We start from the raw sequence: 15,086 nt of genomic DNA, 5'->3' as shown, positions 1-15,086 counted from the left end.
ACGGTCTGTGGTCAGTTCTGTGGTTAATATATCAGAGCTCCATAATATAGGCACGTTTGGGTCTGCTACTTTTATAATTATGTAATGTTCGGAATACGGCAGATGTATGTTGTTGCTGTCAATTTTATAATTATTCTTATTAATGCATGCCACGTATATTCACCGGTAAAAGGTGAACAACAGGCCTGGTGGCCCAAGAGGGAGGTGAGGGGTAAAATGGTTCGGAGTGGGGAAGGAATAGAGCTCATGGCGCGTGGGAGAGAGGGGGGTGGGGTGCAACTGGGGAAGCTGTGCGGGGTAAGTGACGAGTTGTCGACGGTGGGACAGGGACAATATGATTAACAGATACACAGACATAAGGACAATCATATGTATTATTATACAGATTTATAGTGGAGTAGTAATTGGAGTAGCAGTAGTAGTACTATGAGGGGAATTGCAGTAGACACAATGGGGAAGGGGGGAATAGTAGTGGCAGTGGCAATAATGGTATTAACAGATTCAGCAGTCTTGGGCTAACGTTGTTTGTTTGGGAGTGATGATGCGAGGAATAATGTAATACAGTAGGGGTTATAGGACCGGACGACAAGAAACCCTCCAAGGAATATGACGACTCGCAGTAAGAGGATACCGGGAAGTAAGAGTAATAAAAGAGGCAGAAACTGAAGGAAAATAATGCACGTATGAGGTGAGGCCACAGTTAAGGCCTTAATAACAAGGCGGAGCAAGATACCACAGCTGTGTCTTCGTTGTCTCATAATATTTTGTGTTGTTTGCATCTAATTTCATCTGGTTATAGTAAATTATTGGCGAATGCTCTCCGCTGTCCATCACAATGTGGTTTAGTCGTCCACATAAAATAATTGCCACAGTTATAACCATCCGCAAAACTTCTGTGAAAATCAACATTAAATTCACAATCATTATTATAGCTATAGACAATCCAGGGATAACATTCACAAAAATTATGACTGCAGTTATAATGACAAGTTGCAACTTATATACAAATGGCTCGGTGCTTTATTTGTGTGATGAGGATCCGAAACAGATGGGTCAGTAGCATAGGACACCATGATAACACAGTAGTCTATGTTATATGTTACAATATGTATGTTACGAACGCATAATGTTTTGCATGTGAATAGCATGGAAATGTTTCGAATCCAGTGTCATTAGGTTTCTCACTATTCGCCTCGTAGCTCAGTTCCAAAGTACCACTCACGGTTGTCCGTTCACCTGCCCTCTCTCTAACCCTGACTTCCACTTCCTTCCATCGAGGGGGGTACCGAAACTTTGGTTCGCGGGTGTACCTGGGAATGTGTTGGAATGTGTGGTTATGTATGCGGATGGTAAACTTAGGAGGGGGTGGGGGATGGAATATTAGGAGAAATGGGCAGAAAAAGTAGACTTTTACTGGGGCTAGGCAAGTCGGTTCTGACATTTAACCCGCCGCGTGCCAGCTATTTTTAGCCGTATGGGTCACCTCCGTGCTGGCCAGTTTTCAACTTTATTTTTTGTTCTAAGATGATAGATTTTGATGTGAAAACAACAAATTTCACCATTAAAATACTCACTGAAGCTCGGAAATGGATTTTATTAAGTCCTGCACACTCGTATACCGGTATTCCCACTCTCTCATGCTCACTGCATAGGTGAGAGAAAGCCATTTTCTGTGTAAGGTAGGCTTATGTATTTATACTGGGAAGGTATAGCAATGTTCAGTACACTTTTCTGATTACTTATTACTTCAACATCTGTCACAATTTGTGTGTCTCACTCATTGTGAAAGCATTGCCTTATACTGTACTTACTTGAAGATAGGTACAACCTGACTTCACTATGTACAATCCTGGCACTTACAAGAAGGTATTTACAACTTAACGTCACTATGTACAGTCCTTGTCACTATGTACAGTCCATACACTTACAAGAAAATATTTACAACTTGATTTCATTATGTATAGTCCTTACACTTATGTGAAAGTATTTACAAAAAAACATGCCTTCACTATGTACAGCACTGGGTGAGGCACACAGGCAGAGTGAGGCAGAGCAAGCGTGAGGGAGGGAGCGAGTGGGTGTATGGCCTTGACCACCTGAGGAATGGTAGAGGAACGGTTACAATTCATGCTTGCCAATTTTTACCCGCAAATCTTGAAAAATGTGGTCACAGTGAATATTTTAATTTTAAGCCATTTTAAAATGGCACAGGCGCTGACTGCAGATTTTCGTCACACCGTTTTAAAAAGGCACTGGCACACAGCGGGTTAAGCTGAGAGTGACCAGCCTCACTCATCCCTGAGTGGCATTACATGAGCAATAAACCCCAACCACCCCTTGGATACAAACCATCACTGGCGCAATCTGATTGGAGCACTGTAATTACCCACTAAACCACCAGGCGCCAAAATTTGGTCGTATGGTTACCACCCAGCATAGTAAATGGTTTCCTGGTGAACAGGAAACCATTTGGCTTGTCACGTAGTGTAGAGTCACCACAGGCAGAAGGGAGAGGAAAGAATGAAGGAAAGAAAGAAAGACAAGAGGGAGTGTAAAGTCACCCGTAGGCAGAAAGACGAGGAAAGAACAAAGAAAAGAAAGACAGAAGAGGATGGAAGGAAAGAAGGATGGAGGAGAGGAAAGGGCAGACACTCGAGAACAGCACTACATCGAGTGAGTGGATGGTGAGCGCCCCACCTACCACAGTAGTGTGGATGGAATTATTTTTAGCAGAGGAAAGAACAGACTTAAGCATGATTCCAGGCAGAAACATAAAAAAGATGTGATTCAGGGGTGGGTTGGCTGTGGTACTTTTTATAGGCCCTCTCCTTGTTGTGGACAGCATTAGAACAAGCATGATTAAAACAAAGCTTTTTTACATCAGTCAGAGGATATGAGAAAGGAATGTAGGCTTCCATGCCCGAGAGAATAACCTCCGTAATGCGCAAGGCACACTCAGACTGCTCCTAGCCGTGGAAGCAGTAATCATTCCAGGAAAAATCAAAGAACTACTGGCCTGAGAGCCTCCCAATCAGCAGCTCCAAATGCCACAACTGACTTTTCTTTGGAGGGTCCACAGGCCTTACTGGAACGATAGGACAGGTTTAGGTAATAAGGTTGTGATCGGAGGAGCCCAATGGAGAGGAAGGATTAACAGCATAAGCAGAAGGATTAGTTGTAAGGAAGAGGTCAGTCATGTTGGAACTCTCTCCAAGATGGTCATGGATACAGGTAGGGTGCTGTACAAGCTGCACTGGGTCATTAAGGGTAGAGAAGATGTAGGCTTGTTCACCAGGTGGATCAGTGAAAGGAGAGGAGAGCCAAAGGTGGTGGTGAACATTGATTCTCTTAGAATGGAGATTTCAGAGAAAGGAGAAATGGATAGGATGTGTTCCATCGCAGAGATAAGATAGTAAAAGAATTTTTCATGGTCAGTAGAATTAAGGGATAAGTAATTAGCACAGTTACAGTTAGAGAATGACAGAAAAGCTGAAGCCAGAGAGTAGAGAATTCAGAAGAATCAAGTTCAGGAACACGAGAGCAAGATAAGTCGTTGCGTACATATACACAACAGCCACCTTTGGCTTTGAAATGAGTACAGTATAGAGAAAGTAGGAGGATACAGAGAAAGGTTTGCTGTTAGTTGCCCCAGACATCTGAGTCTCAGTTAAGAAGAGAAGGTGAGGTTTAGAGGAGGAAAGATGGTGCTCAACAGAGAGGAAGTTAGAGGAATGGCCGCGAATGTTGCAGAAATGAAGAAGAAGCGAGTCAGACAGTGGTTCCAGGCAACTCATTGAGTCGTCACCAGGAGAGGGGCGTATGGTGGGGGCATTTATGGTCCTCCCCCCCCCAGGACTTGAACGCTTGATACAATGATGCCATTTTCTTATTTAATTGTGAAAAGGAAGTGTTGTGTGTAATGTGCATATAGTTTGATATTGACAGTTAGAGAGAGAGAAACTTGTATTGAAGAGTGAGCTAGCCTACTTTTTTGTGTTACTGAAACACTGAAAAGTACAGCAAATGGGGATGGTCTGGAACTAGTCCTGAGGGCTGATGAAACGGGATCTCCAGATCTCCCTGTTGTCAGTTTTCTATCCACCTTAGGGGGCACGGTGTCTTAGTGGTAGAGCATCAAGCTCATAATCAGGGGATTGTGAGTTCGAGCCTCACCCGGGACTGCCGTACCGGGAGTGGTAGCAGACTCCTGTAACCTAGTGGGGCTATATGATCCAATACAGGGTCTAGTTTGGGGGAATTCCATTTCTCCCATTTTTTCCATCCACCTTGAGAGTACTGCCCTGCTCGACTGGTGCTATAGCCTATGCCCTGTGATACAGCACAGTGTATTTTTATTTGTTTTTATTTTTGTTTGGTACAGTTACAGCCAGTTTGAGGTGGTTAAAGCAGACTTAGGGTTCATTAGGGACAACACTAGGGAGGGTGTTTACCATTAACTACATTTCCTGTAGGCCCTATGTCTTCCATAACATGGATGTCCATAATACTGTTCCTAATGTCAACAAGTTAGTTGTGTAATAGGTAAGCATACTATACCTGTCTTGTGTTGCCTTTTCATGTCAGATTGGGCATCTGTGGTTCTGAGTGATGTAGTGCGGCTGGTGGTGGTATGCTGGGCGGGGGGAACATACCTAGACCTGGATCTGATCTCCCTGGCCCCCCTTCCCCCTGACCCTGCATGGGTGGGTCGTGAGCGCTGGAACCAGGTCTCCAATGGGGCCTTCAGGTCAGTGCCATGCTGTAACTCCATAACTTGCAATACAGGCACTTCTCTTAACATGTCAGATGTGGTAAAAAATATCACAACTTTTTCCATATAATAATATATATTATTGTATATCTGGGGAACTGGCCAGGTGGTTATATAGATATCACTGGAACTTTCATAAGCAGTTATTCTATAATTTATTGAGGACTTGACATCTTGAATCCGATGACATTTTGTAAGCAAGATTGTCTGGCATTAACTGGAAAGATATGCCAACATTATTATCATCTAATACATTAACATAGTTTTAATTAACCTTGCAACTGCTTGTACTGTTGAAGAGTTATCAGGTCATAGAATAATAAAAATAATCATGTCTGGTCATAGCAGCAATAGGGTTAAAATTATTTAAGAAAGCACAGATTATTGTAAAGTGTTGTTAGAGAGAAACTCTTTATAAATGATAATTGCTTATGAAAAATATAACAACTGGTTATTTTATTTTATCTTGAATTCAGAAATATCTGGCTTCTGAGTATCACAGGCTCTTGATGTTACACTCTACAGTATGGTACTCAGCAGGTTGGCTAATTTGTTTGATTTCAGTATTTCCCAAGATGCTTCTGTATATTAACTCATTGGCCTCTATAGGTTTTCCATTGGAAAGATATTATTATTTTTTTTCTTGTTTCAGCTAGAGTAAAATAAATACATCCCTAGTTGTCTGGGAGTGGACCTTTTTCGTATATTTTTTGAAATAAAGAACTCAAGACCAAAAGCCTTCACCACTTATCCCTTCCAGAGAAAATTGAAGAGAAAGCTAAATTCGAGATCCATTCATTTAAAGATTTCTGGGCTGTATAAAAGATCATTAGATATCAGAGTGTAAAAGGTGTGTTCGACACAAGCCATGTGTGGAAATAAACAAGTTTGGTGGATTTGCCGGGAAGCTGTCTGTGTCCACGAGAATACTGCCCTAAGTGACTGGCAAAAGGTAATCTGGTATATCATTTGAAGCAACTCTCATTTAAAAGGCCAGACATGCTAAAAGCTACATGTAGTGTTATCCAGCAAATCCTGGGTTTGGGTCAGGATGGTGTGTTGGGTCTTTCAGGTGGGATGCCTCATTTGTTACTGGAGTATAAAGTATGTGCCCCTCACCAGCTTGCCTCGTGACCACTGGTTGTGTCGGAGTGCTGGGCGAGAATTGATGGGCGGATTTGATGGGAAGTTGTGGGGTAGCAGTGGACCTATGGCTCTCCACAAGGCTCTCACTCATGCCTGCCATACCACTAACCTCACGATGGTCAGGCAGTGTGGCGACCTCACACTGCTAGGTGAGTTAACGAATGCCTTGTCTGTAATTGCCCCTTAATTCCTTATTTTTAAGAAATCTGTCTGTCTATCTGTCTATAGCCTGATGCCATAAACTCATAGGGGATGGCCATTTGCTTTTGATTGAGTTGTTTTACAGGGAGGGGCACTACCTCTTCGCCAACCCACTTCTTGACACATAGGGAACACAAATGGGTTGGTTATATGGTTACCGCCCAGTATGTAAATGATTTCCTGGCTTACAGGAAACCATTAGCTTTGTCACACAGTGTAAAGGCAAATGAAATGGAAAGAAGAAGAATAAAAAATGACAGGAAATATGGGAGAAAAAGGAAGAGAGGAAGACTGACACAGAAAAAGAATGACAAACATGAAGTAAGAAGCGGGCAGCACTATATCTGGTGAGTGGATTATGTTCGCCATTTAAAAAACCCTTCCTGTAACATATAACCGGGGTTTTTGGCCGGGTTAAGTGTCCTTCAGATTCCCGTCGAACTTACTTAATCATGGCAAATGTTTCGGAGAGCCTCGGAGGACCCAACCCAGGGCCCCAACCGAATGGGCAGATTCATATGACCACATGGAATGTGAGGTGTGAATGAGGAGAGCAGGAGGATGGAAGTGGTGAATGTGTTCAAGAGTGCGAGTGCGAGATATGCTGTGATGGCGTGTGAAACAAAGATGAAAGTGGAGGAGTGGGAGGGTGTAAAGTGTGTAAGGTCGGGCATGAATGGGCAAGGAAGACACAGGGAAGGAGTTGATTTGTCGATGAATGAGGTGTGGCAGAGTGGAATGAGATATTACAAATGTGTCAGCTCGAGTTATATGTACTGTAATTCAGGTTCAAGTTTGAGAAGGTGAAAGTGACCATGATTGTGGCATAGGCTATGCACCATGTGATGACAGGAGTGAAAGACCTGTTTTGGGATTAGCTGGATGAAGCAGTGGAAGAAATGCCCAGGAGCTATAAAGTGATCGTAATGGGTGATATAAATGGAAGTGTAGGCACTGGTTGTGAAGATGATATAATGGGTTGTAATGGAGTACCAGGAGAAAATGATAATGGGAAGAGACTGAAGGATATGTGTCAGGAAAGGAGGTTGTGCATTTGTAACTTGTGTTTCAAATGCAAAGATGCACATAATTATACATGATATGGAGAGAATGGGGATCGTGTTGAAAGGAGCATCATTCATTACGTGCTTTTAGAGAGGTCGATGCTGGGAATGGTTGCTGATACGAGGGCCGTGAGAGGATGATGTAGAGGTCTGTCAGATCATATGATTGTGGTATGCAAGATCAAGCTGAGAGGAGTGAGATGGACCAGGTGAGAGAGGAGCAGTGAGAGAGAAAGACTAGTCGAGAAGCTGAGGATCAAAGAAATGACAGATGAATACAGGACCAAAGTAGGAGAGGAGTTGGAAACAGTGAATTGGAATGAAATGGATCTGGAGAGCCTGTGGACTTCATATAGGGCTTGTGTAGTTAGGAATGTGAAAACGGTGTGTGGTGTGGCAAGAGTAACAACAAAGGAGAAGTACAGCATGGTGGGATGAATAGGTTAAGAGAGCAGTGGAGGAAAAGAGGAAGAAATGGCTAGAGTGGTTACAGGATAGGGGATCAGTTGAAGTAAGAACTGAATATACTAAGGGCAAGAAGCATGTAAAGAGACTAGTGAAGAGGAAAAAGGAAAAGGTAGATGATGATCTAGGAAGAAAAATGAATGCAAATTACTCTGAAAATAGGAAGTTATTCTGGAAAGATTTGCGAAAATGTAAATTACTCTGAAAATGGGAAGTTATTCTGGAAAGATGTGCGAAAATGTAGACGTGACAGCGGAAAGAAATGTGAAGGTGTGAAGGAAGTGGTAGATTATTAAACCATGGGGATGAAGTAAGGACCAGATGGAAAGAATATTTTGAAAACCTGATGAATGGGAATAGAGAGAGCAGAGCTGCTGTAAGCATGATTGGTTTTGGGGGTGTGCAGAGAAGGATGCAGTGCCAAGAAATGTGACACTCGCACAGGTGAAGAACTCTGTGAAGTGGCTGAAAAATGGGAAGGCAGCTGGGGTTGATGAGGTGTATGCAGAAATGATGAAGTGTAGTGGAGAGAGTGGAATGAAGTGCTTGTTGGAAATATGTAAGAAGGCATGGATGAGTAAAACTGTGCCAGCAGAGTGGAAAAAGGCTGTAATTGTACCCCAGTACAGAAATAAAGGTGAGCGAAGTGAGTGCAAGAATTATTGTGGCTTAAGTTTACTGAGTGTGGTAGGGAAGGTACATGGAAGAGTTATTATAGAGAAAGTAAGAGAGATATCAGAAATCCTAGTGGGTGATGAACTGAGTGGCTTTAGGAGTGGCAGATGATGTGTGGATCAGTTATTTGCAGTAAGACAGACAGTGGAGAAGGCTTGTGAGAAGGAATATAAGATGTTTGTGGCATTCATGGATCTGGAAAAAGCATACGACAAAGTAGACAGAGAAGGACTGTGGAAGGTTTTGCTTATTTACAGTGTAGATGGTAAGCTGCTAGGTGGCATCAAGAGTTTTTATGATGGTAGTGAGGCATGTGTAAGGGAAAATGGGCAGCTAAGTGATTGGTTCACTATCAGTGTGGGCATGTGACAAGGTTGTGTGATGTCCCCACTCCCCATGGTTGTTCAATATATATATATATGGATGGGGCGATGACAGAAGTATAAACATGAATAATAGAGAGGAATGGCGTTGGCAGTGAATGGTGATGGATGGAATATCTCTAATTTGTTGTATGTTGATGATTCAGTACTGTACTACTTGCAAATACTGGACAAGAACTTGGTAGACAAATGCAGAATTTTGCTGATTTCCATGAACGTCATGCCTTGAAAGTAAATGTAGAAAAGAGTGAAGTGATGGTTATTGAGAGAGAAGGTGACTCCCAGTGTGATGTTACAATGAATGGAGAGAGAGACTGGAATTGGTGAGAGAGTCCAGATACCTGGGTACAGTGATAGAAAAGAGAGGAATATGTGGAAAAGATGTGGAAAGTCGAGTGACACAAGGAAGGAAGGAAGGTACCTGGTGCAATGAAGGCCTTGATAAGAAACAGAGGCTTGAGTGTTGCAGCTTACACGAAGGAGTGTTAGTGCCAGCTTTAACATATGGATGTGAGACTATGGTGCGGCATGAAAATGAAAAGTCAGGATTGAGAGCAGCGGAGATGGGCCCGCTGAGGAATGTATGTGGAGTACAGAGAGTGGATAGGATACAAAATAATGTTATTCGTGAAAGATGCAGGATGAGGAACTCTTTGGACACCAGAATAGAAGAGAATGTACTGAGATTGTATGGTCATGTGGTGAGAATGGATAACAATAGAGTGGTGAAAAAAGTAGATCTGAATGAATTTGAAGGAGGGAGAAGGCAAGGTAGGCTAAGGTGAAGGTGGAGGGATATGGTGGATGAGTGTGTGAAGAAGAGAGGTATGGAAATCGGTGAAGCTAGGGGACTGACAAGAGATCAAGCTGGCTGGATGAACGTTGTGAGAAGAAGTGCATGATCAGGGATTTGGCACCCCTTTTTAACATGACAGCACCCGGATTAAGTCTATCGTATACGTTTATGTGAAGCTGCAGAAAGTGGTGAATGTATTTAGTGTATCAGATAGAACCAGGATTCCAGGGGCTTGAATGATGAATGAATGGAAGCATTGCCTATTGAATTGGGCAGACTTGGGCTGTCTGGATGTTGCTACTCCTCACCGTGCCCTAGAGTGGGAAAGGAGGTCTGGATGATATTGATGATGATGATGATGATGATGATGATGATTTTATTTTATGTTGCTGCCAGAGAGTTTTATTCGGCTTGGGAGAGAAATCTCCTTTTTAAAGGTTCAGTAGAGGTTGTTTTATTACCCATAGTGTTCAGATTGAAATAAAATGAAGATCATGATGATGGTTATGGCAGTGATGATACTACATGTCTCTAATTGCCTTGTGACTCCTTCATAATGTGTTTTATTTGTATGGAACACAACGCTAAATGCCAGCAGAACATGTTCTCTCCAAAGAAAATTAATTTAAAAATTCAGAGTCTGTTCATTTTGACATGCATTAACTTATCGTTTAAAAAACCAGAGGAAGTGGAAAAGACATACAAAGGAAGACATTTGTGGAGTTGACCAGGTGCATTTTCCTGGCTCTATCACTTCCTTTATAAAGGCTGCAACATGCTTACATGTGTTAGTTTGGTCACTTCATGGTGGCTTTCCACATTGTCTGATCCCTAGCAGCCTCTCTATTGCTTGAGGTCACACTGTATGAACTCTCTCAAGTCTTTGTCGATCTGCCTCCAGCAACTTGACCTTCGAGGTTCATACTTTTCACCCTCTGCTCTCAGCTTTCATTTTCCATCCTCTCTGCATGCCCATGCCATCACAGTCTATCCCTTCTCATCATATCACTAATACATTAATTTCCTATCAACTCATTCGCATTCATCCTCCCCCCCCCCCCCACCCGAGGTCTGTCGTTCGAGGAGTCACTATACGTCCATCTGATCATTATCATCTCTCTACATTTGAGTCCTCCTCCTTTATTTCTCATGTCTCACTACCGTACAAGATAACATTCATAACAAATGCTTCATATAAGGACCCATAGCACAGAGGGAGAGTCCGCTGTATGTCACAAGAAGTAGCAATTCCCTGAACTTTTTTTTTCAATAACTTCTTACCCTTGCTACAAGCTAGCTCCAGCTCACCTCTAGCACATATAATGTCCTTCAGATACATGTAACAGTACTCCTCAACACACTCAGGAGACTCTCCAGTAAGACTAATCCTATCCTGCCTATCTCATGTATGGTATCCTTTGTAATGGAGGACTGTAAAGGACATTCATGCATGAACAACTGGGAGTAACAATAATTCTTGCATCAGAAATTTGAACAGTAAAGAGATAAGAGCATGAAGCAAGACAGATGCTGTACTGTATGTCCATTGTAGTGGGTGAGGAATTCATGCTGATGATTTAGGAAAACTGACCACAACAGAGTAAGAGAGAGAAATTTAGTGTTCCAGAGATCTTGCTTTCCATACCGAGGAGATATTGTACTTTGTATTTCCTTGAGAATGCATATCCAATACGCATTCATTCTTGTGTGAGTATGATCCTAACAAGGATTCTTTTAGACTGCTTTACTTTAGTGCTATTAACAACATCCTTGGGGAAAGTGTTCCAGGTGGAGCAAATCTTGTTTGTGAAAAATTTTTCACATATGCTGGTGTTAAATCTTTTCAGTTCCAGCTACCAACTGTGGTTGTTTGTTGAGTTTGTTTTGAGACTAAACAACTTTTTATGGCCAGGATTTTCAAACCCTTTCAGTATTCAAAGCACTTTAATGAGCTAACCTTGTAGTCTACAAATTTCTAATGAAGACAGTTCCATATTCCTCAGGTAGTGTTGATAACTCAGTCTCTTGATGGATGGAATGAGTTTTACAATTCAAGCTTGAGCTCCTTCATGTCGACCTGTTTTTCTAAAGTGTTGGTGACCAAAACAGCACAGGGTACTCCAGAAGTGGCCATATTAAAGGGTTATGGAGTGTAAGAACAATCACTTTATTCTTATGATAAATATGCCACCTAATATAGCCTAGCAATGGGGGACTTGTGAACCTGCCTACTGCTAGAGGCCACCACTGTTAACAGCTTGTCTGCTGCAAGTATGTGTTAAATTACTGTGATTTTTCTCAGTTAATGTGCGAACCTATGTGTCAAAAAACCATCATACACTATTGAAGTATTGAAAGTGCTTCGTAACAAAAATATAACAGAGGAGAATACATTGCTGTCATCGTTTTATTTCCCTGAATATGAAGCTGGAATTTTGAAAACCTGGCAGTTGTATATTTCTTTTCGTCATTTTCAAAGAAGTTGCTCCAAAGCTAAGTTAATTCTTGCCTTCTGAAATGTTTGATATATACTGAAGTTTTAGCCAAGCACCTGTTTTGTTTGTGTCAGTCTTTCTTTTGGTGTGAATTTTATGATGATGTATTAAATTATTCTACATCAGCCATCTGAGCTCAGAGACAGTCTCCGTTCCAGGATTTGATCATGACTTATCCCCCCTAGGAAAATGCGCTACCACCACTTTCAAATCTTGGAATGGGGACTGGCTCTGAGCTTGAATGGCTGATGTAGAATAATTTAATACTATACATCACACATTAACTTTGCACCGAAAGAGAGACTGACACAAACAAAACAAGTGCCCAGCTAAAACTACAGTATAAATTAATAAAATGGGTAATTAGTGTAATCATTGAGAGAGAGAGAGAGAGAGAGAGAGAGAGAGAGAGAGAGAGAGAATTTTGAAGAAAATCATTTAGAGGAGAAATGAAAAAAATAAGTACAGCAGATTCTTGTTACAGTATACAGTGTATTTTGATTTTTTTTTTTTTTTTCCATTCAATTTTGCTAGTAATTTACAGTAAGTATAAAGACTACCTGCTTATTGAAGTTCTCTTCTCTTGGACCAAGTTTGTTTCTCCCTTGTCCATGTTCATTTAGTAATACAAATGGTGACCTGGATGTTAGCTGTTGTGGATGGCACTGTATGGAGTGCTAGGAGCTTAGCAAAAATTTATTGTCCTTTTATTAATCCTCATGCAGTCAGTATGCATTTATCTTAAGCCTTCTTCCTCTTCTTCATCTTTCCCCTAATCGCAGTCTCTATAGGCATTCCTCATTATTAGCAAGGGACATGTTACCAGATATTATAGATTTCTTTTTTCATAGGGTGTGTAACATGAATTAGCAGAAAATGGGTAATAAGTGTAATAGTTAGCACTAAAACTTGGATAAGTAATTTTTCTGTAATGCATCATATATGTACTTTATAGGTGACATAAACATAAAAACAATAAGATATGTAATGAGAACTTCCTGTGCTGCCATCCTTCCCACTGCAGCCCCAGAAGCACTGTACCCAATTCATTACAAAGCATGGGAGAGCATTTTTGCCCCTCGGCCCAGTGGTGAGGAGTGGCAGCATCCACCAGGTACTGTGGCACTGCATCTGTGGAACCGCTTCAGTGCCATGACCCCACTCAGGCCAGGGGATGGCTCGGTGGCAGATCAAGTGGCCCAGAATAACTGCCCCAAGATCTACCGCCTCCTGAAGAATGTAAACAGACTCAGACAGCACTTGATATTTGGCTACAGGAAACACAAAAAACACTCCAAGCTTCAAAGACAAGGACCATCTCTGAAGAAAGTCAGGTTTTAGAAGAAATATTACTCTATTAAAATGGTTCATGCTATTATGGTGTTAGGTGTAGTATAGTTGTATCTTTGGTCAGTATGCCAAATTATGTACTTGTCAAGAGAGTCACTGACTACAGTGGCACACTGTGCCATATTTCCAAAGATTAACCATTGCCTAAGAAAACTTTCAGGTATCTGAGTTGTAATAAGGTAGAAGGTGCAATGTATTGGTGTCATTCAGCAGTTTCATATGTGAAGCTGCCAGCTTGTTACAAAAAGTATCCAAGAGTATTAAGACACACCGGTGGAATAAGTTGTAATTTTTTTCTTTTCTTTTTTAATAAGAAAGAGATCCAGAGAGGAATGAAGAATTGTAAACTTATCAGCTTAAGATGGATGTACAGTATGTCAGGTATAAGTTGAGATGATGAAAATGGTCCTGATTATTGCATATGTATCGTGTAATGACCAAGGCATACAAGAGACACAAGTTTGGGGGCCAGCTACAGTTGATAGAGGATGAGAACACTTGGCAAGGATTAACAGTATCATAATGGAGGAATTGGCTTGGGTTCAGTGAATAATATACTGGGTCATTTTGGAGTGCTGGGGGAGAAACATGATGGATGGTGACTAGAAAATATGTGTCAGAAAGAGTTGGGCATAAATTATTAATATTTCAAGCAAAAAGTCCATAATTATAATGGTATGGAAGCTGGAGAGAATAATGTGAAAGGAGCCTGATTAATTATTGTGTGTAGAGAGAAGGATGTTTGGGAATCTAAATGACATGAGAAGACAGTGCAGAGATTTGTCTGACCATAATTATAATAAAAGTATCGAAGGTCAGGTGAAAAGGAGCTTGGAGGATAAGGGGTGAGAGAAGCACTCAAGCAGATATATTGCATAAGGGAAAGAAATAAAATAAAAATAATAATAAAAGGTAGTGGATGAGGAAGAGTTGAATTAGGAGCAAAGCATTTCATTGTTTGTTTTGTTTTGAAGGCTCCAACATGCTTGCATGCATTGGCCTTGGTCACCTAATGGTGGCTCTCCATGCTGCTCAATCTCTTGCAGCTTCCTATTTAGTCCCATATCCCTGAGGTCAAACTCAGTGACCTCATCCCAGGTCTTTTTCGGTCTACCTCTTTCTACCCTACCCCCAACATTAACACTTCCCACTTTCTGCACCCAGTTATCCTCCCCCATTCTCTCCACATGCCCAGAATATCTCAATCTGCCCCTCCTCATCACAACACCAAAACACTCCAGTCCCATCCTACCTCTTAACTCTTCCATCGTAAACCTAGCCCCCCCAGGCCTCGCACTCAGAGACGCACTGGCATCCACCTAATCATTGCCATTTCTGTACATTTGAGCCTGTGAATATCCACTCCCTTTACTGCTCAGGTCACACTACCATACTGCATTGCAGACCTAACGCATGTCACATACAAAGATCCCATAGCATGGAGGGAGAATCCTCTCAGTGTCAGGAGAGGCAACGGCTCCCATAATTTCTGCTAACCACTCCTCACTTAAGCAACAGAGCTAGCTCCAGCCCCACCTCCGGCACATAATGTGTCTCCCAGAAAACAAAACTCTTTCACACACTCAGGGGACTCGGCAGCAGGTTCAGTCCTTTCACACCTGGCAATCTCCATATACTCTCCCCGACACACCGCACACATGAAATCAACGCTATCATGCAGTCTGCCTCTAATACCTCTACATCTCTTATGCACCCATTTATCACAAATGGCTTTTGAAA

At 41.8% G+C, this 15,086-nt stretch overlaps 1 protein-coding gene across 1 annotated transcript in view; it reads left to right on the top strand.

The window, feature by feature from the left end:
* LOC145417756 (alpha1,4-N-acetylgalactosaminyltransferase 1-like) overlaps window positions 1-13,337 on the top strand; it is a 41,539-nt gene extending 28,202 nt beyond the window's left edge. Inside the window, exons 5-7 of the mRNA XM_080286363.1 lie at window positions 4,585-4,747; window positions 5,894-6,066; window positions 12,952-13,337. Coding sequence (XP_080142489.1) covers window positions 4,585-4,747; window positions 5,894-6,066; window positions 12,952-13,337 — 722 coding nt within the window. The remainder of the gene's footprint in view (window positions 1-4,584; window positions 4,748-5,893; window positions 6,067-12,951) is intronic.
* Window positions 13,338-15,086: the final 1,749 nt, after the last annotated feature.

Source organism: Coenobita brevimanus, chromosome 111 (assembly GCF_032717465.1).
Source record: "Coenobita brevimanus isolate Jiangsu-jjx chromosome 111, ASM3271746v2, whole genome shotgun sequence".
Classification (NCBI taxonomy): Eukaryota; Metazoa; Arthropoda; class Malacostraca; order Decapoda; family Coenobitidae; genus Coenobita; species Coenobita brevimanus.
This window is presented reverse-complemented; position numbering and strand designations above follow the sequence as displayed.